The sequence below is a fragment of the Triticum urartu genome, chromosome 7A, assembly GCF_056163025.1.
Source record: "Triticum urartu cultivar PI428250 chromosome 7A, HENAU_Tu73, whole genome shotgun sequence".
In the NCBI taxonomy this organism is placed as follows: domain Eukaryota; kingdom Viridiplantae; phylum Streptophyta; class Magnoliopsida; order Poales; family Poaceae; genus Triticum; species Triticum urartu.
The window spans coordinates 147,040,624-147,065,027 of NC_141879.1; the positions used below are offsets into that span (position 1 = coordinate 147,040,624).

The window sequence follows — 24,404 nt, forward strand, 5'->3', positions numbered from 1 at the left end:
TGGTTTTCAGCAGGAGCATGGTCATGATTATGACGAGACTTTTGCTCCTCTGGCTCATATGACCATTGTTCGTACACTTCTTGCCGTTGCCTCTGCACGCCACTGGTCTATATCTCAGCTTGATGTTAAGAATGCCTTTCTTAATGGTGAGCTGCGTGAGGAGGTGTACATGCAGCCACCACCTGGGTATTCTGTTCCTGATGGCATGGTATGTCGTCTTCGTCGCTCTCTCTATGGCCTTAAGCAAGCCCCCCGCGCCTGGTTTGAGCGCTTTGCCTCTGTGATCACTGCTGCTGGTTTTTTAGCCAGTGCTCATGATCCAGCATTGTTTATTCACCTTTCTCCTCGTGGACGGACTCTTCTTCTTCTTTATGTTGATGACATGATCATCACGGGGGATGACCCTGAGTATATTGCCTTTGTAAAGGCCCGTCTTAGTGAGCAGTTTCTTATGTCTGATCTTGGACCTCTTCGCTTCTTTCTTGGGATTGAAGTCTCTTCTACCTCTGATGGCTTTTTTATCTCCCAAAAAAAGTATATCCAGGATCTTCTTGCTCGTGCTGCTCTTACTGACGAGCGCGTTGTTGAGACTCCTATGGAGCTCAATGTTCATCTCCGTGCTACTGATGGTGATCCTCTCCCTGATCCGACGCGTTATTGTCATCTTGTTGGCAGTCTTGTCTATCTAGCTGTCACTCGTCCGGACATCTCTTATCCGGTTCATATTCTGAGTCAGTTTGTCTCTGCCCCCACCTCGGTTCACTATAGTCATCTCCTTCGTGTTCTTCGATATCTTCGAGGCACGATCTCTCACCGTCTATTCTTTCCTCGCTCCAGTTCTTTACAGCTCCAGGCCTATTCGGATGCTACGTGGGCTAGTGATCCTTCCGATCGCCGTTCACTTTCTGCTTACTGTGTTTTTCTTGGTGGTTCTCTCATTGCCTGGAAGACGAAGAAACAGCTTGCAGTTTCTCGTTCGAGTGCCGAGGCTGAGTTGCGAGCAATGACTCTTTTGACGGCAGAGGTGACTTGGTTACGGTGGTTACTTCAGGATTTTGGTGTTTCTGTCACTACACCGACTCTGCTTCTATCTGACAGTACAGGTGCTATCAGCATTGCACGCGATCCTGTGAAGCATGAGCTCACCAAGCATATTGGTGTTGATGCGTTCTATGTATGCGCTGCTGTGCAAGATCAGGTTATTGCTCTTCAGTATGTGCCTTCCGAGTTACAGTTGGCGGATTTCCTGACGAAGGCTCAGACTAGGGCACAACATGGCTTTTATCTCTCCAAACTCAGTGTTGTTCATCCACCATGAGTTTGAGGGGGGTGTTAGAGTTATAATATATGTCATGTACCCCTTTGTATTTATCCCGTTGTATAAGGGGTTTCCTGCATATGTTCCACACCTGTACATGTATATATATATCGGCCTATGGCCTCATGGGAATACAAGTTGCCTATTCCTAACAGATATAACACTGAGGTACGTACCCCTGTTTCCATACATGTACCTTGTGTACGTAGACTATTATGATACAGCTCTGGCCATGGATGCATAAATATTACATTAGTCTATTAATTCAAGAGATAAACAGTTACCATGAAAGGTTATATTGGTGCTGAATGGGAAAAAAATAGTCAATAAATAAATATAGGATGTGCTCTGATCTAAATAAATTCCTTTGGATGCATTAATTAGCTGCTCTTCGTTTGGACGCAATAGGTGGTCGGATCTGGTTGGATCTTTGGGATTTTTGTTGCTATGCGGGAGATGCTGCGGCATGCCTAGATTCACACCGGTTTTTTGTTGCCTTTCCTATTTCGGGTTAGGCGTGGGTTGCTATTGTTGGATCCTGCCAGTCAAAACTATTTCATTGGCACGTCTACTAGTTTGCGTTAGAGTCCCTGTTTTAGGTGTTTGTCTTGAGGATTAGACGATGGATTAGTCAAATATATTTCTCTATTGCTTTGGGTTGGTGCCTGCTTTAGTTCTTTGGCTTGATGATTAATTAAATGGATGCTTAGTTCTAGGGATTATGCCTGTCATAGTTGCAGTTCTTAGATGCTTGATTGATGCATGTTGTCATAGTTGCAGTTCTTTGATGCTTGATTGATGCCTGTCAGAGGGGATGAGATGGGTTGTGCATGGCCTTGTGTTTCTGAAAGTTGTCTACCTGAGGTGATTAGACGGTGCATTGGTTTGGTTGTAAATATAGTGAAGGATGTGTTCATGTAGTGGGTGTTGCCTTGTTAATCAAAAAGAGCTTCTCAAGGGTTGAATTTGTTTGTGTTGGATTGAGGATTCTGAAGGAGAGGGGAAGGAGCAGCCTATGCTTGTTTAGATGGTGGCACTGTTGATATAACGCTGATGCCCAGTCCGACGTGCCTCCTCCGGCCCAGAACCCTATTTTGTGGCTCTGCACACTCGAGATAGGTGGCGGCGCCATTGCCGGCGGGGACTTTAGCGGCCGTCGCCTCTTGTCCTGTCCACCCAGCCAGGCCAAATCCAACCCGCCCCAATCTCTTGGCGCCCCCAACAATTTTTGGAACACCCATTGAAAAGCACATTCTGAAGCTTTTTTTTGGGGGGAGGGGGGGGGGGGGGGGGGTCAGGGATGATGTATTTGTTCTTCCTTGACCCCTTATGCTAATTGACTCCTTGACAAAATGAGGTGCACCTGTGTGATCTTTTTGCATCTTGTGACATTACAGGTTGAATCATCGAGGAGGCCGAGGGATGACTATAGAGGGGTCGTGGTGGATCGGCTGATGGATGTGGTTCACGAGTTCAAACTTCTGGCTCACACACTTTACCTTCAGATTCATATATTGGCCAATACCTCACATCGGGACAAGTTGAGTTTCTTTGTGTCGCTTCATTACTTGTTGTTGTGTATGGCCTAAACTTTCTTTTATCTCTTTTTGTGTGTCTCTTTACTGTCCAACTAGCATGACTGTGGTACTATAGGAAGTACAGAGAGATTCATCTTGGTAAACTGAAAAAAATCAATGACATTACTGACGGCACATACACGAATCATCAGGTAACCTTCTTCTAAGTGGCCATTTCATTGGTAAAATCTCTTTGACTGGTGTGAATGACGAAGACACATTTGTAATCTGTATGCACTGTAGATAGTGAAGATATGGAGGCTGAATTTATACAGTAAGTCTGTTCCAGCACCTGCTTTTAATCATATGAAACTAAAAAGAGAGAAGGTACTTCCCATGCAAGATCTTATCCTATGCAAAGTTATTTGCGAGTTATGTAAGACATTTATGAGCAGTTTGCCAATGTTGCAAGATCTTAGGACCTCTCATGTTTGGGATTCTTCCTTTCTACTTTGTTAGAATACAATTGCAGGAATCACAGGTGATGAGACAGCCCAGCTCTCATCTCTGGTGAGAGACGCCATCGGCAGCAAGTCAGCGTAGGGGATCATACACCCAGCGTCCGATGTCTGGTGCGTGGCACCATCTTTTGCCTTCTCCCCCTCCTCTATCTGCTTCCTCTCCCTTCTCTTCTATCCTTATCTGCTTGCCCTCTTTCTTTCCCTTCTCTCCACCCCTCGTACTTGTGAAGTCTCAGCACAAGTTGATCCCTCCTTTCTTGTCTTTTTCCCCTTTGACAATTACTAGATTTTTATAGTGCCTTTGCGCGCTGTTCTGCAAAATGACGATGAATAGTTGAATTTTTTGCATTTGGATAAATTCAGTCAAAACATGTACTGTTAAAGAAGCAATAAAGTTGGCCAAATAATGCATAAGCCAAGTAAAAATCAGGATTACAGTAATATAATTGATGCATTGATCAGCGAGCAGGACTACGTAGTTGTCCGGCAAGACCGGCCGCAGAGGTGAAACAGAGCAGCACTGGTCGTAACCTACAGAGCGCCGGTGTCCAGCACAATGTATCCGGCTGCAATTTTACTGTCGTAAATTTGGTGTAGGCTCATTCTGTGAAGCTGTAACTCCTCCTAATTGGTGTTCTACAAAATTTCCTCTCTGATGTGTAATAAGCTTTCTTTCTATACACCTTGGTGTTTGTTCCCTTTACATTTCTATGCATATTATCTTGCAAGGCTGCTACACTCTGGTTAAGCATATTATTATCTCAGGAGAAGAGTGCAACCGAGATTAGTGTATCTATTAGGACCAAGAGCATTCAATGAGCTTTTTTGACTAAATCAATGATTTATTTACTTTATCCTTCTGGTGATGCAACTAGAATAACAGTTTTTTTGTGCTGTTTATTTCTCAAGGATCCTAGCCCCTGTGCTCCTTTTGCTGAAGTGGAAACATTTTTGACAAGACAAGAAGAGCTCCTGTGAATATTAGGTGGTGCTATGTGCTTCATTTTTTATTCAACTACTTCTATTGTATTCATGGACTACATTTTTTTGCCATTAATACAATTCATATAATTCTGCAAAATGATAGGTACTTTGGCATTGTTAAGCTTAGGAATCAGAATTTGGACCTAGCTTATACTGCCTTGTCATATTAATTAATGGACTGCATACATGAACTCTAGGTTATGCTTTCGACAGTTCCAACTTCCAACTAATTATATCGTAATTTCTATGCAAATATCTGCAGTTTTAATCATGGCCCACTAATTCATTCTCCGACTTGGATGATAAATATAGTGTCAAGTTAGTTTCCTACCATGTCGATCCGTTAAGTATATTAAAGCTTTGTGAGTTCTAATTATATCGGCAAGTTCTAATTATATCGGCAAGAACTTGCGGACGATTCTTTTCTTCTTGGGATCTTAAAAGAACACAATGATTGTTCATCTTGAACTGTAATCTGTTTGACAAATTTTCTCTAATTGCCTAGGAAATTGGAGTGACTTTCGTGCTTGCAGACACACTCTCTAGGTAAATAATGAACTTTTCTCCTTTTCTACCCCTTGCCAGGGAGATCCAGGAAGGAGGTGAGTCTCTCCCACGGCGTCGTTGTCCAGGAACATTAAGGGAGCTCCATGTCTTGGTTTGCCGCACATACATTTACCACACAGGAGCACATGTGATCCTCGTAATAGCAAGTTTGTAATGAATTCTGGAACCCATCGGAAGGTTAAATTCACAAAGCATATTCACCTATAGTCAAATCACTTTTGGTGTATAAGTGTGCCATCAAAGATCAATCTAGACCCACCAATGTGCATAAGCTAGATAAGTGCGCACATGAACGCTCAAGAGGCGTGCCAATGGCACGCCCCAACCACTAGTTAGTTAGCATTGATCCAAAGGTTCAGACAACACTACTGAAATATGAAACTTTGCCCAGTAGTGCCAGGTTGTTTGCCAAGTGCATTTCATCGGGTGTTAGTCAAATATGATCTTTGTCGACTTTCATGCCCCCCAAAAAAACTTGACAAAAAAGGGCACTTAATCACTCGTGTTCTAGGTTCCTGCAACGTGACACTCATCAAACACATCCTTTGCCAAGTTCCTGCCATGTGGCACTCAGCAAAAACATGCTTTGCCGAGTTCTTGCCATGTGGCATTAGGCGAGCACAATTTTTTTTACTCCCTTTTCTTGTTCCATTTCTTATGTACATCTTTTTTGCATTTTATGCTATGTTTTTTTGACATTATTATTTAAATTTTGTTTCCCCTTTCTATTTTCTTTTGTAGAAATTTGTGTGTATTTAGGCATTTAGTGCATATAATTTAAATTTGAACCATAAATGCATGAAAAAGGGAAATTTTGGGTTGGCAAATTCTATTTGTATACTTTACTCTACCCTTAGCCATTAGGCAATAAAAGTAAAGGAATTCCAAACATCTGGTTGCCGGGAGTAGACCCCAAACATGGAGTTCATTGGTTTTTTAATTCTAAATAATGCAAACATAGTGTGCAAAAAGAATGAAACTTGCCGTAGTGCCCCATATGGCATCGAAATGTTGTGGTGAAATTTTGAGAAGGTTATGTGTGACGCCCCCGATTTAATCGTACACTAATCATACACGCAAACGTGTACGATCAAGATCAGGGACTCACGGGAAGATATCACAACACAACTCTACAAATAAAATAAGTCATACAAGCATCATATTACAAGCCAGGGGCCTCGAGGGCTCGAATACAAGAGCTCGATCATAGACGAGTCAGCGGAAGCAACAATATCTGAGTACAGACATAAGTTAAACAAGTTTGCCTTAAGAAGGCTAGCACAAACTGGGATACAGATCGAAAGAGGCGCAGGCCTCCTGCCTGGGATCCTCCTAAACTACTCCTGGTCGCCGTCAGCGGGCTGCACGTAGTAGTAGGCACCTCCGGTGTAGTAGGAGTCGTCGTCGAAGGTGGCGTCTGGCTCCTGGGCTCCAACATCTGGTTGCGACAACCAGGTAGAAGGGATAGGGGGAAAAGAGGGAGAAAGCAACCGTGAGAACTCATCCAAAGTACTCGCAAGCAAGGAGCTACACTACATATGTATGCATTGGTATCAACTGGAATAAGGCTATTATATGTGGACTGAACTGCAGAAAGCCGGGATAAGGGGGGATAGCTAGTCCTTTCGAAGATTACGCTTCTGGCAGCCTCGTCTTGCAGCATGTAGAAGAGAGTAGACTGAAGACCTCCAAGTAGCATCGTATAGCATAATCCTAACCGATGATCCTCCCCTCGTCGCCCTGTGAGAGAGCGATCACCGGTTGTATCTGGCACTTGGAAGGGTGTGTTTTATTAAGTATCCGGTTCTAGTTGTCATAAGGTCAAGATACAACTCCAAGTCGTCCTGTTACCGAAGATCACGGCTATTCGAATAGATTAACTTCCCTGCAGGGGTGCACCACATAACCCAATACGCTCGATCCCATTTGGCCGGACACACTTTTCTGGGTCATTCCCGGCCTCGGAAGATCAACACGTCGCAGCCCCACCTAGACCAACAGAGAGGTCAGCACGCTGGTCTAAACCTAAGCGCCCAGGGGTCTGGGCCCATCGCCCTTAGCACACCTGCACGTTGCGTGGGCGGCCGGAAGCAGACCTAGCCTAGTAGGCGTTCCAGTCAAATCCAGAGCGCGCCGCTCCGTTGCTGACGTCACGAAGGCTTCGGCTGATACCACGACGTCGAGTGCCCATAACTGTCCCCGCGTAGATGGTTAGTGCGTATAGGCCAGTAGCCAGACTCAGATCAAATACCAAGATCTCGTTAAACGTGTTAAGTACCTGCGAACGCCGACCAGGGCCAGGCCCACCTCTCTCCTAGGTGGTCTCAACCTGCCCTGTCGCTTCGCCACAAATATCCACTCGCGGGTACTCCTACGAGCTGACCCGTCTTTTAGTCATCACATGTATCATGTATAAAGTATATATTATATACCCGTGATCACGGCCCAGTAGTATAGCATGGCAGACGGACAAGAGTGTAGGGCCACTGATGGAACACTAGCATCCTATACTAAGGCAGTAGGATAACAGGTAATGGTAACAACAGTAGTAGCAAGGATAGGCTATGCATCAGGATAGGAATAACGGAAAGCAGTACCATGCTACACTACTCTAATGCAAGCAGTAGAGAAGAGTAGGCGATATCTGGTGATCAAAGGGGGGGGCTTGCCTGGTTGCTTTGGCAAGAAGAAGGGGTCGTCGTCGATGTAGTCGATCACAGGGGTATCGACAACGGCCTCGGAGCTTACCGGAAAGAAGTAACGGAGGGGGAACACAATAAATAACAGAGCAATCAAATGCAACACAAAGCAAGACGCGACAATACGTTGTGCTAGGAGTGACCAAACGCAGGGACAGGTGATACCGGCGAACGGGGAAAACATCCGGGAAAGTATTCCCGATGTTTCGCGTTTCCGGACAGACGGACCGGTGGGGGAAAATTGCGTGTTTGCTATACTAGGGATGTGTGACGGACGAACGGGTTGTGTATTCAGATTCGTCTCGTTGTTCTGAGCAACTTTCATGTACAAAATATTTCCATCCGGGCTACGGATTATTTTATATTATCTTTCAAAGTGTTAAACATTTTCTGAAATTATTATTAATTCGAAAATTTGGAATTATGACGTCAGCCTGACATCATCATGATGTCAGCAGTCAACAGAGCATTGACTGGTCAAACTGATGTGTGGGTCCCGCTGTCATAGTCATAGTTTAATTAACAGGTATTAATTAACTAAACCAGTTAATTAGGTAAATTAAACAGAAGTAATTAAGTTAAGTTATTAATTAAACTAGTTAATTAATTAACATTATTATTATTAATGTTATATATATTTATTTATTTTAACAGGGGCATGGGCCCCTAATGTCAGTCGCCCAGGGGGCCTTAGCGGGACGGGCGGAACGGGTGCGGGCGTGGGCGCCCGTGTGCGCCCGAGGCCACCAGAGGGGCGCCGGCCACGGCAACTGGCCGGAGTAGGGCGGCGCGGCGACTGCCGTAGAGGCAGGGGTGAGCGAAGCGCGAGCCGCACCAGCGCTAGGCGGCAGCGGGTAGAGCGTGCGCGGGACGACCACGGGCGCGTGGCAGGGCGCCTAACGCGCGCCGCGGGCACGACAGTACGACGGTGAGCGCGAGCGCTCGAGGGATAGGGCGCGGGGTGACTGCGGTGAGCAGCGACAACCGAGACCGCGGGGCGTGCACGGCGATGACAGGAACAAGGGGGAGATAGGAGGGGTTCTCACCCCCGTTTGCAGGGGATCAGGGTCGGCGAGGCTCGATGGAGCCGTTGAGGGAGAGGTGGGGAGGCGACGCCGACGAGGTGGTGACGCGTGGCGACAACATGACGGGTGGCGAAGGCGTCGTGGTCCGGCAACAGCGAGCGGCGAAGCTGGGGCGGCGCCAGGGGGCAGCGGCTTTGGGGTGTCGCCACGAGGGAGGGCTTCGAGGGAAGAGGGGCGAGGCGACGGCGTGCAGCGGCGTCGAGAGGCTCCGGCGAGGGGGGGCCTGAGCGACGGTGCCGTCGGGGACGCAGTGGGGGAAGGGGGGAACGGCCCGATCCAGATCCACTCGGGGCGGGGTGGGGAGACGAGGTGGATCGAGGGAGGAGTGGGGGGTTACGGGCGACGTGGGTTAGGGTTTGGAGGGGTTATGGGGGCGCTGGTCGGGCCGGCCTGGCTAGCCTAGTGGCCAGCTGGGCCGAGGCCCAGCGGGGGGGGGGGGGGGGGGGCTTTTCCTTTCTTTCTTTTTGTTCTGTTTACTTTTCTTCTTTTTATTTTTATTTTTCTGTTCTGTTTTATTTTAGATACACATTATTTTTAGTTTAAAAAAATGATAACAACTCTTAAATTAATGTTTGAGAACCACCCACCGCCATAAATGTTTTACCCTGAAATAAATTAGTTTAGAATTTTATTAATTGAAAAAGGTATTCACTTAATTGTTTTTGTTGCTGTTTTAATCACTTTAGAGTAATTAATTATTTTATAAAAATGTTATTTCTCCACCAATACTATCCATGATTTATTTGTCACAATAAGAACATTTTAGTTTTGAGTATCGAAAACTTTTATTGCTTGACTTTAATTCGAATTTGAATTTGGATCGGTTCTGCACTAACGCAAGATTAACAACAGTAATCGTGGTGATGTGGCATCATTAACGTGTGATTACTGTAGCCTAATTATCCGGGCGTCACAATTCTCCTCCACTACAAGAAATCTCGTTCCGAGATTTAAGAGGGGAGTAAGGGGGAAAGTTCTGCTTACTAAATTCTAAAGAATCTTCTTGGTCTTAGTTGCGCTTCTCGAAGAGGTCGATCCATTACGTTGATGTCTTCATTTCTCTGCTTCAGGTCATCATGATGAAGTCAACATCCTTTCCTCGCGTAACCCATCGTACTTACGGAAGAATAAAGGGTGGGTATGTTCTGGGAGAACGGACCTTGCAAGGTTGACTACCTGGTAGCTAACATCGGGGGAAGGTGGCAGAAATTAACTCTCGAACTAAACTTAAGAAAAATTCGAGAGCAAAGTAAGGAGGTACCATGAGAAGTTTAAGTGGGTAGGCAATCGTTCGATGCCTGAACATGGTGTGAAAGGGGTCCAGAGCAACGAGAATAAGTATTGCGTCTGATACCAAAGTAGATTACTAGGAAGATGACCCATGAATTACATATGAAATCAAGCGCGAGGAATAACTTTGGCAACATGGGTGTACAGGAGAGTCAGGTTTCGATCCTGGGAACTGTGGGTTATGGGCCCACCATGTGGTTAAAAGTAGGAAAGGCGTTGACATCTTGCACGGTCATGATAGCAAGTCAAGTCACAGGATAGTATGTCGGTTATGTCGGCAACAACATCGGTACCAAGGGCGAGGGACAAAGAGAACCATTTTCCTGCTCGTTTGAACGAGGCGGACCAATAGGCAAAGTTCTCGTCCATCGGCGGTTACCGGAATGTCATCAACAGTAGAAACAGGGTCTTACAGATAGGTTGTACACCGAGGTGCTTACAAAAGCAGTGACTTATTACTGCTTAGATCATATAAACCTCAAGAAGGTTAAACAAAACAATGGAAAGGAAAATGTGTTTAAACACATAATTCAAGGGTATATCCTTTCCAAGGACAAGCGGAGCATGATATCCATGACATGATAGAAAGTAGAAAACCATTTAAGTATTGGGAGAGGACTTTTCATGGCATTATCCATACAGCGGTGTTTGGATAATTGAGCAGGAAACATGTAGCATTGGGCTTCAAATGTTCTTGTTGAAAATCAGAGTACCATAGACATGCTTTGGGATAGCATTGATATGGTCATCAGGTAAAGGTTAGACTTTGGAAACACAAAGGATCCATCAGGAATCACTTGTAGAATAAGTCTTACGATTTCCTCATGGAAGAATGGATAACCTTGCTGAAAAGGAATCTATAACAATAGGGGCCCCGGCCAGGTGTGCTAGGCACGACATCACCTTACCGGGTCTTATAAAGACCAGAGTTATGACTCTTGGAAGAAGGTCCCAACCATCATATCTGACCGAGATCCAGATCTGATTGGTGTTAGGATACCTCAGGCTCAGGATGCTTGAGAAGAAAAGGTGCAACACCAACTGACGAGATGACATTGTAAGATTCTCGGGAAATGACTATGGAAAAGAGTCCTGAGGCAAGGGTTCATCGTCACTAAACCAAGGAGAGGATGAGGGGGGTGGCTGATGGACTTAGCGGCAATCCATCGAGATTTCCACGTTTATGTGAACATGGAGATAACATTTGTCAGATCAAATGGTATAATGTTGTATGCTCGAGCAAAACATACATAATTAAACATTGGTTGAAAGGTACAACCGAAATATGGGTTTAGGTAGCATGATCAATGGTAGAATGGTGACTCGATAACCAATGGTCTAAGAATGAAATGTCGACCACTAACTTCTAAGCAATAGGGTTGCTAGAAGTTTTGAATTCGCACGTCAAAATTCATTTGTCGGCATTCCGGTTAGAAACAACACGAGGACCAAGAAAGAATGGTGATGTTAATAAGTATCACGTGTATCAAGAATTCTTAAGGGTGGTGAATTTCTCACAACATTCTTGACATAAAAGATGGTAATACTCCAAGGTAAAGAACAAATTCTGGATAGCAAGGAGCTCCATATCATGTACAAGTTTGTGTTGGAGGGAAGGAAATAAAGTGGTCGATGATAACACAAATCATCGAGGGAAAGGAGGGTACTTCTCATCATGAATTCAATTGATATCTTGGAAGGGGTCAAAATGTTGATGGTGATCACGACACATTTGTCGAGAGGTTTCAAGAAGATGTAACCGATTCGCGATGACATCAAGTCAACGAAATGATGAAACGGAAGGTTATTGGAACACGGGTACAACACAAACTCGAAATCAAGCTCTCTGTTCAAGGTGAAATGATATGATGAGGAAAATTGATGTAAGCTTAGCTTATCATCGAAAATTGTGCTACAGGAAGAAGGACCAAGTAGCACAGTTAAAAGTTTGCACGATAATGATATAGCCGATAAGGCTTGGAAATGACTTGAAGGGTTATTAAACTCGTAAGCAACGAGAATTACTTAGAGTTACTGAATCAGAGTGCGGAATCAATTCACTTATCGATGTTCTCGGTTGACGACAACCCAGAACTCGTGGAGTGACTCTGATAGGGAAAGGTGTTACTCCAGCACTAATTCATAAGAAGTAGTGCAATGGCATGATATCCTCGAGATACCAGGGGGATAATACTCGAAGGCATATCAAATGAAAGGTTGAAGTGGGGTGTATTGATATATAGAAGACAAGCGCTTTAACTTGTCTGAGAAGTGGAATCAGAGGAAGAAATTATGGTCGGAACCACAATCATAAATGATCGAACCACGGGTACAAGATGAACTTCTAACAAGGGGGTAATTATTTTTACGAGCAGCTTCCACGATAAGTTCTACATCGTGTCCATGGGCATGAACACAAAGTTCAAGGTCGACTCCCACTTCTGCAATGCATAACCTTTCATTCACTTCTTGTTTCTTTTCGAAATGGCATTAGTTGTTTAAAGTTTTACCCGGTGCAATACCAGATAAGTAGGACCTGTGAAATCTTTCGAGTTTGCACAGATTAGGGAAGGCATTGGTTCAACCCATCGGGGCCTCTTAGGAACATATACCACAAGCTTCAAGAGTAAATATCACCAGCTCGAAAGCAGAGCATGGTTGGCAAAAGGAGATGATACAATTTACAAAGGCATTATGTATCGGGGGAAGGATCACATGGTTATTGAATATGAAGGACGTTGTTGGATAACACACGACAAAAGGGTCTGGTGGTCCACAAGGGATCTGATGTGAGCATCGGTACCCAACCAGAGGAAGAAAGAATGCAAGGAGATCAGATTATAGAAACAACTGACTAATTCAAAGCTCAAATGTAAAGGAATTATGATTTCTCACCCAGGGACCAGAAGCAAACGCTCTGATTAATAATGGATAAGTTGAATAGACTTAGGGGTACATTCGACGACAACTTGATTGGTCGAGATCCAACTCATGTTTAAAATGATGTCTGAGCCGAAAGGATAATTTTCAGGGAATAACTGATGATTGCGTGCATTCGCAACATATCGAATCAAGTGACTCAAAATGATAGTGACAAAGGATGCCAATAGAGATTACTAGAAGTATGGAATTAACCATAATGCAAGTAAGCAAGAATTTCAAGAGCAAAAGGCTCCTGAGGATTTTCGGAAGATCGAATGGTATTTCGATGACCATTGTGAAACACATGAACAACTGAGGGATGAGCGGATACTCGATAAGTGCGAGAATTATCCGTAGGGGTATTCAGGTGACAAAGAACAGCAAGGCAGTAAGCTCAAGGGATTATCGAAACAACGATGAATATTTCGGGGTATCTTGTAATAACAATACCAACTGGAAATAAAAGTAAGAACGACAGGTGTAAGTATTTATCCATAGGGATTTTTCGGTGGTAGGGAATTCCAAAAGCAATGGCACAAAGTTTCGGGAGAACATCGGAGAGTATTATCAGAATCTTCTGTTGAAGCAGTCGATCATCTGTAATGAAGGGCTCTCCGGGAGAAAGTGATAACGAGATCCTAATGTTAGATTTAGCAAAATTCATTTAACCCGAATAGAAGAGAGTTCAGAGTCCCAGAGTAAGGATCGAGGAGTAAAAGATCCTAATACCACCTAGATGGCGACGTGGGCCCGTAAGGCACACAGCCATGTTAGTAAAAGTTTTAGTAATGCCTAGACTCAACTTCGGCCAAGGAGTGTGGAAGGGGGATTCCTACAGGCAGTCGCTCTGATACCAACTTGTGACGCCCCCGATTTAATCGTACACTAATCATATACGCAAACGTGTACGATCAAGATCAGGGACTCACGGGAAGATATCACAACACAACTCTACAAATAAAATAAGTCATACAAGCGTCATATTACAAGCCAGGAGCCTCGAGGGCTCGAATACAAGAGCTCGATCATAGACGAGTCAGTGGAAGCAACAATATCTGAGTACAAACATAAGTTAAACAAGTTTGCCTTAAGAAGGCTAGCACAAACTGGGATACAGATCGAAAGAGGCGCAGGCCTCCTGCCTGGGATCCTCCTAAACTACTCCTGGTCGCCGTCAGCGGGCTGCACGTAGTAGTAGGCACCTCCGGTGTAGTAGGAGTCGTCGTCGAAGGTGGCGTCTGGCTCCTGGGCTCCAACATCTGGTTGCGACAACCAGGTAGAAGGCATAGGGGGAAAAGAGGGAGAAAGCAACCGTGAGTACTCATCCAAAGTACTCGCAAGCAAGGAGCTACACTACATATGTATGCATTGGTATCAACTGGAATAAGGCTATTATATGTGGACTGAACTGCAGAAAGCCGGGATAAGGGGGGATAGCTAGTCCTTTCGAAGATTACGCTTCTGGCAGCCTCGTCTTGCAGCATGTAGAAGAGAGTAGACTGAAGACCTCCAAGTAGCATCGTATAGCATAATCCTAACCGATGATCCTCCCCTCGTCGCCCTGTGAGAGAGCAATCACCGGTTGTATCTGGCACTTGGAAGGGTGTGTTTTATTAAGAATCCGGTTCTAGTTGTCATAAGGTCAAGATACAACTCCAAGTCGTCCTATTACCGAAGATCACGGCTATTCGAATAGATTAACTTCCCTGCAGGGGTGCACCACATAACCCAATACGCTCGATCCCATTTGGCCGGACACACTTTTCTGGGTCATGCCCGGCCTCGGAAGATCAACACGTCGCAGCCCCACCTAGACCAACAGAGAGGTCAGCACGCTGGTCTAAACCTAAGCGCCCAGGGGTCTGGGCCCATCGCCCTTAGCACACCTGCACGTTGCGTGGGCGGCCGGAAGCAGACCTAGCCTAGTAGGCGTTCCAGTCCAATCCAGCGCGCGCTGCTCCGTTGCTGACGTCACGAAGGCTTCGGCTGATACCACGACGTCGAGTGCCCATAACTGTCCCCGCGTAGATGGTTAGTGCATATAGGCCAGTAGCCAGACTCAGATCAAATACCAAGATCTCGTTAAACGTGTTAAGTACCTGCGAACGCCGACCAGGGCCAGGCCCACCTCTCTCCTAGGTGGTCTCAACCTGCCCTGTCGCTTCGCCACAAAGATCCACTCGCGGGTACTCCTACGAGCCGACCCGTCTTTTAGTCATCACATGTATCATGTATAAAGTATATAGTATATACCCGTGATCACCTCTCGAAGTGATCACGGCCCAGTAGTATAGCATGGCAGACGGACAAGAGTGTAGGGCCACTGATGGAACACTAGCATCCTATACTAAGCAGTAGGATAACAGGTAATGGTAACAACAGTAGTAGCAAGGATAGGCTATGCATCAGGATAGGAATAACGGAAAGCAGTAACATGCTACACTACTCTAATGCAAGCAGTAGAGAAGAGTAGGCGATATCTGGTGATCAAAGGGGGGGGCTTGCCTGGTTGCTTTGGCAAGAAGAAGGGGTCGTCGTCGATGTAGTCGATCACAGGGGTATCGGCAACGGCCTCGGAGCTTACCGGAAAGAAGTAACGGAGGGGGAACACAATAAATAACAGAGCAATCAAATGCAACACAAAGCAAGACGCGGCAATACGTTGTGCTAGGAGGGACCAAATGCAGGGACAGGTGATACTGGCGAACGAGGAAAACATCCGGGAAAGAATTCCCGATGTTCCGCGTTTCCGGACAGACGGAACGGTGGGGGAAAGTTGCGTGTTTACTATACTAGGGATGTGTGACGGACGAACGGGTTGTGTATTCAGATTCGTCTCATTGTTCTGAGCAACTTTCATGTACAAAATATTTCCATCCGGGCTACGGATTATTTTATATTATCTTTCAAAGTGTTAAACATTTTCTGAAATTATTATTAATTCAAAAATTTGGAATTATGACGTCAGCCTGACATCATCATGATGTCAGCAGTCAACAGAGCATTGACTGGTCAAACTGATGTGTGGGTCCCGCTCTCATAGTCATAGTTTAATTAACAGGTATTAATTAACTAAACCAGTTAATTAGGTAAATTAAACAGAAGTAATTAAGTTAAGTTATTAATTAAACTAGTTAATTAATTAACATTATTATTATTAATGTTATATATATATTTATTTATTTTAACAGGGGCATGGGCCCCTAATGTCAGTCGCCCAGGGGGCCTTAGCGGGACGGGCGGAACGGGTGCGGGCGTGGGCGCCCGTGTGCGCCCGAGGCCACCAGAGGGGCGCCGGCCACGTCAGCTGGCCGGAGTAGGGCGGCACGGCGACTGCCGTAGAGGCACGGGTCAGCGGAGCGCGAGCCGCACCAGCGCTAGGCGGCAGCGGGTAGAGCGTGCGCGGGACGACCACGGGCGCGTGGCAGGGCGCCTAACGCGCGCCGCGGGCACGGCAGTACGACGGTGAGCGCGAGCGCTCGAGGGATAGGGCGCGGGGTGACTGCGGTGAGCAGCGACAACCGGGACCGCGGGGCGTGCACGGCGATGACAGGAACAAGGGGGAGATAGGAGGGGTTCTCACCCCCGTTTGCAGGGGATCAGGGTCGGCGAGGCTCGATGGAGCCGTCGAGGGAGAGGTGGGGAGGCGACGCCGACGAGGTGGTGACGAGTGGCGACGACGTGACGGGTGGCGAAGGCGTCGCGGTCCGACAACGGCGAGCGGCGAAGCTGGGGCGGCGCTAGGGGGCAGCGGCTTTGGGGTGTCGCCGCGAGGGAGGGCTTCGAGGGAATAGGGGCGAGGCGACGGCGTGCGGCAGCCTCGGGAGGCTCCGGCGAGGGGGGGCCTGAGCGACGGTGCCGCCGGGGACGCGGCGGGGGAAGAGGGGAACGGCCCGATCCAGATCGACTCGGGGCGGGGCGGGGAGACGAGGTGGATCGAGGGAGGAGTGAGGGGTTACGGGCGACGTGGGTTAGGGTTTGGAGGGGTTATGGAGGCGCTGGTCGGGCCGGCCTGGCTAGCCTAGTGGCCAGCTGGGCCGAGGCCCAGCGGGGGGGGGGGGGGGCTTTTCCTTTCTTTCTTTTTGTTCTGTTTATTTTTCTTTTTTTATTTTTATTTTTCTGTTTTGTTTTATTTTAGATACACATTATTTTTAGTTTAAAAAAATGATAACAACTCTTAAATTAATGTTTGAGAACCTCCCATCGCCATAAATGTTTTACCCTGAAATAAATTAGTTTAGAATTTTATTAATTGAAAAAGGTATTCACTTAATTGTTTTTGTTGCTGTTTTAATCACTTTAGAGTAATTAATTATTTTATAAAAATGTTATTTCTCCACCAATACTATCCATGATTTATTTGTCACAATAAGAACATTTTAGTTTTGAGTATCGAAAACTTTTATTGCTTGACTTTAATTCGAATTTGAATTTGGATCGGTTCTGCACTAACGCGAGATTAACAACAGTAATCGTGGTAATGTGGCATCATTAACGTGTGATTACTGTAGCCTAATTATCCGGGCGTCACATTATGCAAAAGTTTTGACGTACACTACTTAGAAATCGGCGCATCTCCAAGGAAGAATTATAGTTTTGAGAGGGAATGGACCACGCTTGAAGTCAAAGTAATAGTTGCTTCATCGGTTGACATTTTTGAACGGAATCATAGTTTTGATTATTTTTTCCCTACACTCATTATACACCATTACATGTTCCAAGTAAAAAACTGGCATTTTTTTAGTTTGTTTGATATATTTAAGTCATTTAATGAATATCACCCAAATTTGAACTACTAGTGCAAGAATATTTGATAAACTTGAGTTGGAAAATCCTATTCGTGTTATTGAGTCTCTTTGTTTAGGCCTTGAACAGGAAATGAACTCCAAACATGAGAGTACCAAACTTTAACCAAACATGGAGGTTACTGTTTTTTTTAAGAACAAATGTTGTCTGTAAAACATGAAACCTGGCATGATAACATTATAGATTCTGACGAGCAATATTTTTTGCACTCATTCTTTCACCAAAGTTTAAACCGGATAATTCCTGAGAGAATCACTCCAATATTGCCACTAAGGACCAATGAACGCAAGCATACACTTGTTCAATAGAAGGATGGATATTTGAGGGAAAAGAAAATAAACAATGGCAAAAAGAGTGCAATAAGTTCATGGGAAGAATGATAGCATGAACTTGCGAAGCAGCAGGGCAATACAAACTAATAAGTTCATGGCAAGAACGATGGCATGAACTTGCGAAGTAGCAAGACACTACGAACTGATGAGTTTCGAGACCTGCGTGCTATAAATCCTCTCCCATGAGTCCACAGAAGAAAAGTAATTGCACGGAAGCAAAAAAAACTGGAGAAAGAACGGGATGAAACAGTACCAGATAGGAGGGGAAGAAGAAAGTGAACAGTAGAGCCACTCATCGAACAGGTTCTGTAACAGAACGGGGGATGTAGCATACGCACACGCTGAAAGACATACAACTACTCTGGACAGAAGTATTTATACAGAATAAATGCGTATACTGTCTTTGCATTCAGAGGGTTAAGAATTTCCATCAATTTTTTTGATGAGAACATCTGCTCGGATCACGGCGCATTGCAACGGCTTGAGTGTTTCCGCAAGTGTTTCGGTCGCCTACTTGTGTTTCGTTCATGACTTTGATTCGACGATTCTTGTTGCCTTTCTATTCTTTTATTTTTTGCGGGATGTTGCGTTTCTATTTTTAGAGAAAGGTCCAGCGCATCTGGCCGAGACATGTACGACAACACTTGGGAGGCCCAGGCACCTAATCCATTTTACTCTCACCGTTTTATAATATAAAAATGTTTTTGACACTACGGAGAAAGTATTTATGTACATTCACGATAGCAAGTTGGTTAGTTTTCCATGTACATACTATACAATTTGTTGTGCCATATATACATGCTTGCTGCGTGCAGCATCGTTCCAATCACTGCAGATTCCTATATACGTCAACTTTCGTCTTAGGCCTTCCACTATGTGGGCCAAAAGCGATGCCAAATTTGCTTTCTGAACATTTGGCATCGGTGCCCTACATTGCCCAGCAGGTGCCAAATAAAAAATTCTAGGCACCGATGCTTCTTCATGCTCCGATGCCAAATTCGTTGAGCGAATAAACTAAGCGCGCTGCCCGTCCTTTATCATGTGAAGCAGCCCCGCGCCGCCGTTCTTCCACTATATTACTAGTTTATGTGTACGTGGGGCTGAGTTGGAGTCGATGCCTAATCTTGCACGCTGTGTAGCCGGTGCTAAAACAGAGTCGATGCCAAATCTCTGTGTACCTGGCTGCCTTTTTACTAATGTGGCACCAAGCACATAGTGGAAGGCCTTATTACCCAATTTGCCAGTAGACCTAGCTAGGAGGTTTAAGCAAACATAAGTAGTGAAAATCTTGAAACCCTTTATAAGGTTACAGAGTTATCTTACACGCCACCAGGTTTCGCTCGATCGAATGGTTGCGGGCAAAAGAATACAAAGTGAGACCATGTTATGTATTAGGTGGGAGGAACAAGCTTTAAACCCCAGCTCACGTCTATGCAATGCCGCACCTGCGGCACAATCTTGCCGGTGTCGGCCCCCTGCTTGATCCTGCAGTCGTAGAACGGCGGCGCGTGGAAGCACGGCTCCATGGACACGTCCCGGCCGCACGGCGGGTTGGGCACCACGGAGCCGTTGTCCGGCTTGAACATCACCCACGGCGTGAGGCCGCCGAGGCCCTGCGCCACGTACCCGAACGTCGAGAAGCCGCTGGTGACCAGCGCGTCGGTGAGGCTGAGCAGATATATCTCCGCCCACGCCTTGGTGTCGTGCGACCTGGCGCCGAAGTGCTGGTACTCCTCGTGGCTCGGCTGGTGCACGCCCACCGCCTCGCCGGTCACCGTCGCGCGCTCCCAGTACATGCCCTTGAGCTTGTCGTAATACCAGGCCTTCAGGGAGGTCACCAGGACGGCCTTGGACCTCCTCCGAGGAGGCGCTGGCGGCGGCGTGGTGGTGGCGGGCACTCCCGCGGTGAGCAACTCCGGAAGCAGACCCTCCTTCTGCGTGCACGTGGTGATCTGCTCCAGGAGCTCCGGCGAGTTCGGGGCACTGCCGAAGACGCGCACCTGGATGCCCACTCGCTGGTGCGCCGCCGCGAGGTAGGCGTCGTGGTAGCGCGCGACGAGGCCCCACACGTGGTTGCTCGGGTGGAACAGGTAGCGGCCGAGGTGGTGGAATACGGTGTCCGGCTCCGGGAAGAGCATGTCGAGCTCCTCCTGGAAGGCCATGACCAGGAACAGCCCCGGCACGATGTAGCTGTCCGTCCTCATCACCAGCCACTGGATGTCCCGGAGAACCCGCTGGTCCTCGTCGCAGTAGAACTGCTTGTCTTCCCCAGTGGCGTCGTGGTCGAGATGAATGTACGCGAACGCCGGTAGCTCCCGCGCTGTCGACGCGGCGTCGACGTCGACGGCGCTGATCACCTTGTTCTTCACCATGTTCGCGTAGCTCTGGGCCGTCTCGATGCTGAAGTTGGTGTAGCTCGTCAGCGGGAAGTCCGGCGGCAGCACCCACGTGGTGCCGGGGAAGGGCTCGCAGAACAGCTCGCCCATCTCGTTGCTAGGGTCGACGAGGAGGACGCGGTCGGTGAGCACCGCGTAGAGGAACGCCGACGCGGCGGCCAGGATCCGGTTGCCGAGGCCGCGGTACGATATGGAGACCAGGTACTTGCACTCCGGTGACCCGGTGCCGGCGGCGAGGGTCTCACCCGACCTGAGCTGCTCCTGCGCGTGGCTGTAGGCGGCGGTGCCCGGGCCGCAGAGTCTTTGCAGGGCCTCGTGCCGCCGCAGCTTGGAGACGAGGTACCGGGAGGGCTGCCTGCCGGCTCTCCGGCGGTACATGGCGGACTGGTACCTGCTGTGGCAGGATCTCTCGTCGACGCCATCGGCCAGGAGGCCGCCGAGAAGCCTGTCATGCGCTGGCGCTGATCCTGCCAGAGCAAGAGCAAGACACAACAAATGAAATCGTCAGTAATCATTTAGGATTTAGCCTCTCACAGGACACCTGAAATTGTTGCCCCTGCGCGTCCGATTGCGAGTGGTGCTCCGGGCTAGCGTAGCTACCTCGGCGTAAGGCGTTGGCGGCGTTGATCCACACCGCCGGCGCGCTGGTGCGCGCGCCGAAGAAGACGACCAACGACGGCACGGTGATGATGAAGGCAAGGAGCACGGCATTGGCCGCACACCCCCACCGCCTGGGCCTGCGGTCGAGCCCTTTCATCGGACGCCTGATGCACGCCGGGGCCGCCGCCTCGGCGTGGCGCAGCCAGTGGCCCGCGACCGAGCCGGCCGAGCGCTGCCGCGTCTTTCTCGGTGGCGCCGCTACGGTATCACTGCCTGCCTCGACGTCCCGTCGCAGCATTGGTCGCTAGGCCTACTAGTGCCGTGGTGCGTGATCTGACGGCGGCGGCATAGGATCTATAACCATGGAAACACGGCTCCATGCGTCCCTGCAGTCGTCGGATGAGTTTTTGGGACGTGTGACACCAAATCAAATCTAAAGAATCGATACTAATCTAACTTTAATTAGGGCACTTTAGAGCATGGTTAATAATAATCAGCTGCTAGCTATATGGTCATGGTTAATAATAATCAGCTGCTAGCTATATGGTCATACTACATCATCTATAGTCAACTTTATAGTCATAAGTACAATAGTTGGATATAAATATGTACTATTTTTTTTACTATAGGGCTCACATTACTCTCTCACAATATGTCTAGAAACGTGTGCTGCAGCCGGCTGTTAATCAGTAGTCCGCTTTCTTTTTCTCTCCTTCTTTCTCTCCTCCAACTCATCTAAAATATAATATTTAAAGGCTTACAGCCCGCCTATGTTATTCTATTATACTTGCACTTACAGTGTACCGACAACATACTGTAACAACTGGTGCAGTGGCCAGAAAAGGAGCACACCGGAGTAGAAAAATCTATTGGGAGTTTGGGACTAGCGCAAACACGCTTCTATTCTCATACTTGTCTTTTCTATATATATCATCGTTTTTCTAGAGAAATTTGAAGAAAGATCACCACCTTTGAGGTTGTTTTTGCCCAAATTATGTAGAGAGAAGTTCATATTACAACCCCAAACTACTACCAATTTGTAAAACACAACCATAAAATACAAAACCATCTAGTTTAGAATCCTCAACTTTCAAAACCGGACAAAAAACAACCATGGGTAGCTTTTTACTCTTTTTGACTGGTTTTGACCTATCAATATCCCAATCCGTTCATACTCATACGCTTGAATTTGAGATGTCCTTGTATTTTATTATCCACTGGGCAAAACTTCTTGAAACTTGAATAGATTGAATATAAGGGTTGTTTGGTTTTTTGAGAATTTTTTAAAACCTTTTTGGACCAAAATTTGACCCAAAATGGTTTTGAATTTGAACTTTTGCTTTCATTTTTTCCTACTTGGAAGAACTTGTTGAAACTTTTCCAGATTTAATATAATGGTTGTGTGAAGTTTTGAGTTTTTTTTTCAATTTTATTGGATGTTTTTTTGCCAAAATTTAACCCAAAATGGCTCTGAATTTGTATTTTCTCTCTCATTTTTTCTACTTGGCGAAACTTGTTGAACCTTTCCCAGATTGAATATAATGCTTGTCTGGATTTTTGAGAACTTATCAAAAAAATTGGACACTATCATTTTCTAGTCTATTATTCTTGCAGCATTTAGCTAGAATTAGGCCATGACTTGGCGCTGACTAGGATGTTGACCGGTCAAAAACAGTCAAAAAACACCCAGTTTGGTTTTTGTCCGATTTTGAAGTTTGAGGGTTAAATTGGACGGCTTCGTAGTTCAGAGTTGTGTTTTAGACTTTGGTGGTAGTTTGGGGTTATAATATGGACTTCTCTCAATTATCTACGCTTCATGGTTGTTACAAACAACACCAACTATCTGTATAACCAGTTAGAACTAAGTTTAAATTTTCATAGAAAAAAACTATTCATCCAAGATTTAAGATTTTTGTATGCATTGTAGAAACATCAATGTTGACGCAAAACCGTGTAGGTCGCTTATTTCTACAAAGCAAAAAACTGATGGCACAGTCAAAAAATCAAAAGGTTGTGAATTTTGTAGGATGGTTATTAGGGTTTAATGAGTCTATTTTTCGTGAAATAACAATCTACTTAAACATGCTATATTATCCGAGGTATTTGCACGTCGTCTGATAAAGTTGAAGGAAATATGCCCAAGAGGCAATAATAAAGTTGTTATTTATATTTCCTTATATCATGATAAATGTTTATTATTCATGCTAGAATTGTATTAACTGAAAACTTAGTACATGTGTGAATATATAGACAAACTGAGTGTCACTAGTATGCCTCTACTTGACTAGCTCGTTAATCAAAGATAGTTAAGTTTCCTAGCCATGGACAAAGAGTTGTCATTTGATGAACGGGATCACATCATTAGAGAATGATGTGATTGACTTGACCCATCTGTTAGCTTAGCACTATGATTGTTTAGTTTGTTTCTATTGCTTTTCTCCATAGCTTATACATGTTTCTATGACTATGAGATTATGCAACTCCCGAATACCGGAGGAACACTTAGTGTGCTATCAAACGTCACAACGTAACTGGGTGACTATAAAGATGCTCTACAGGTGTCTCCGATGGTGTTTGTTGAGCTGGCATAGATCGAGATTAGGATTTGTCACTCCATGTATCAGAGAGGTATCTCTGGGCCCTCTTGGTACTGCACATCACTATAAGCCTTGCAAGCAATGTGACTAATGAGTTAGTTACGAGATGTTGCATTACGGAACGAGTAAAGAGACTTGCCCGTAACGAGATTGAACTAGGTATGATGGTACCGACGATCGAATCTTGGGCAAGTAACATACCGATGACAAAGGGAACAACGTATGTTGTTATGCGATTTGACCGATAAAGATCTTCGTAGAATATGTAGGAACCAATATGAGCATCCAGGTTCCGCTATTGGTTATTGACCGGAGATGAGTCTCGGTCATGTCTACATAGTTCTCGAACCTGTAGGGTCCGCACGCTTAACGTTCGGAGATGATCGGTATTATGAGTTTATGCATTTTGAAGTACCGAAGGCTGTTCGGAGTCCCGGATATGATCACGGACATGACGAGGAGTCTCGAAATGGTCGAGACATAAAGATCGATATATTGGATGACTATGTTTGGACATCGGAATGGTTCCGGGTGAGTTCGTGCATATACCGGAGTACCGGGAGGTTACCGGAACCTCCCGGGAAGTATATGGGCCTTATTGGGTCAAAGTGGGAGAGAGGAGAAGGGAGCCTAGGAGCCCCCCCCCCCAAGCCCAATCTGAATTTGGTGGGGGGCCACCCTCCCTCCTTTCCTTCCCCCTCTCTCCCCCTTCCTTCCTCTCCTAATCCAACTAGGGAAGGGGGGGATCCTACTCCCGGTGGGAGTAGGAC

General features: G+C 46.2%; 1 protein-coding gene across 1 annotated transcript; it reads right to left on the reverse strand.

Moving 5' to 3' along the window:
• Positions 1–19,321: 19,321 nt before the first annotated feature.
• LOC125522327 (fucosyltransferase 2) lies at positions 19,322–21,436 on the reverse strand. Its single transcript, XM_048687387.2, has 2 exons — positions 21,038–21,436; positions 19,322–20,904 (listed from the first exon to the last, which is right to left on the reverse strand). Exons 1-2 carry the CDS (start codon positions 21,333–21,335, stop codon positions 19,433–19,435), a joined length of 1,770 nt encoding a protein of 589 aa, XP_048543344.1. The 5' UTR covers positions 21,336–21,436; the 3' UTR covers positions 19,322–19,432.
• Between the last annotated feature and the right edge of the window lie 2,968 nt (positions 21,437–24,404).

Bases quoted from the DNA above. Each gene is read 5' to 3' on its own strand.
- LOC125522327 (XM_048687387.2), bottom strand. From the start codon at position 21,335: ATGCTGCGACGGGACGTCGAGGCAGGCAGTGATACCGTAGCGGCGCCA. The intron at 20,905-21,037 runs GTAGCTACGCTA...TTGCTCTGGCAG, and splicing joins CGCCAACGCCTTACGCCGAG to GATCAGCGCCAGCGCATGAC.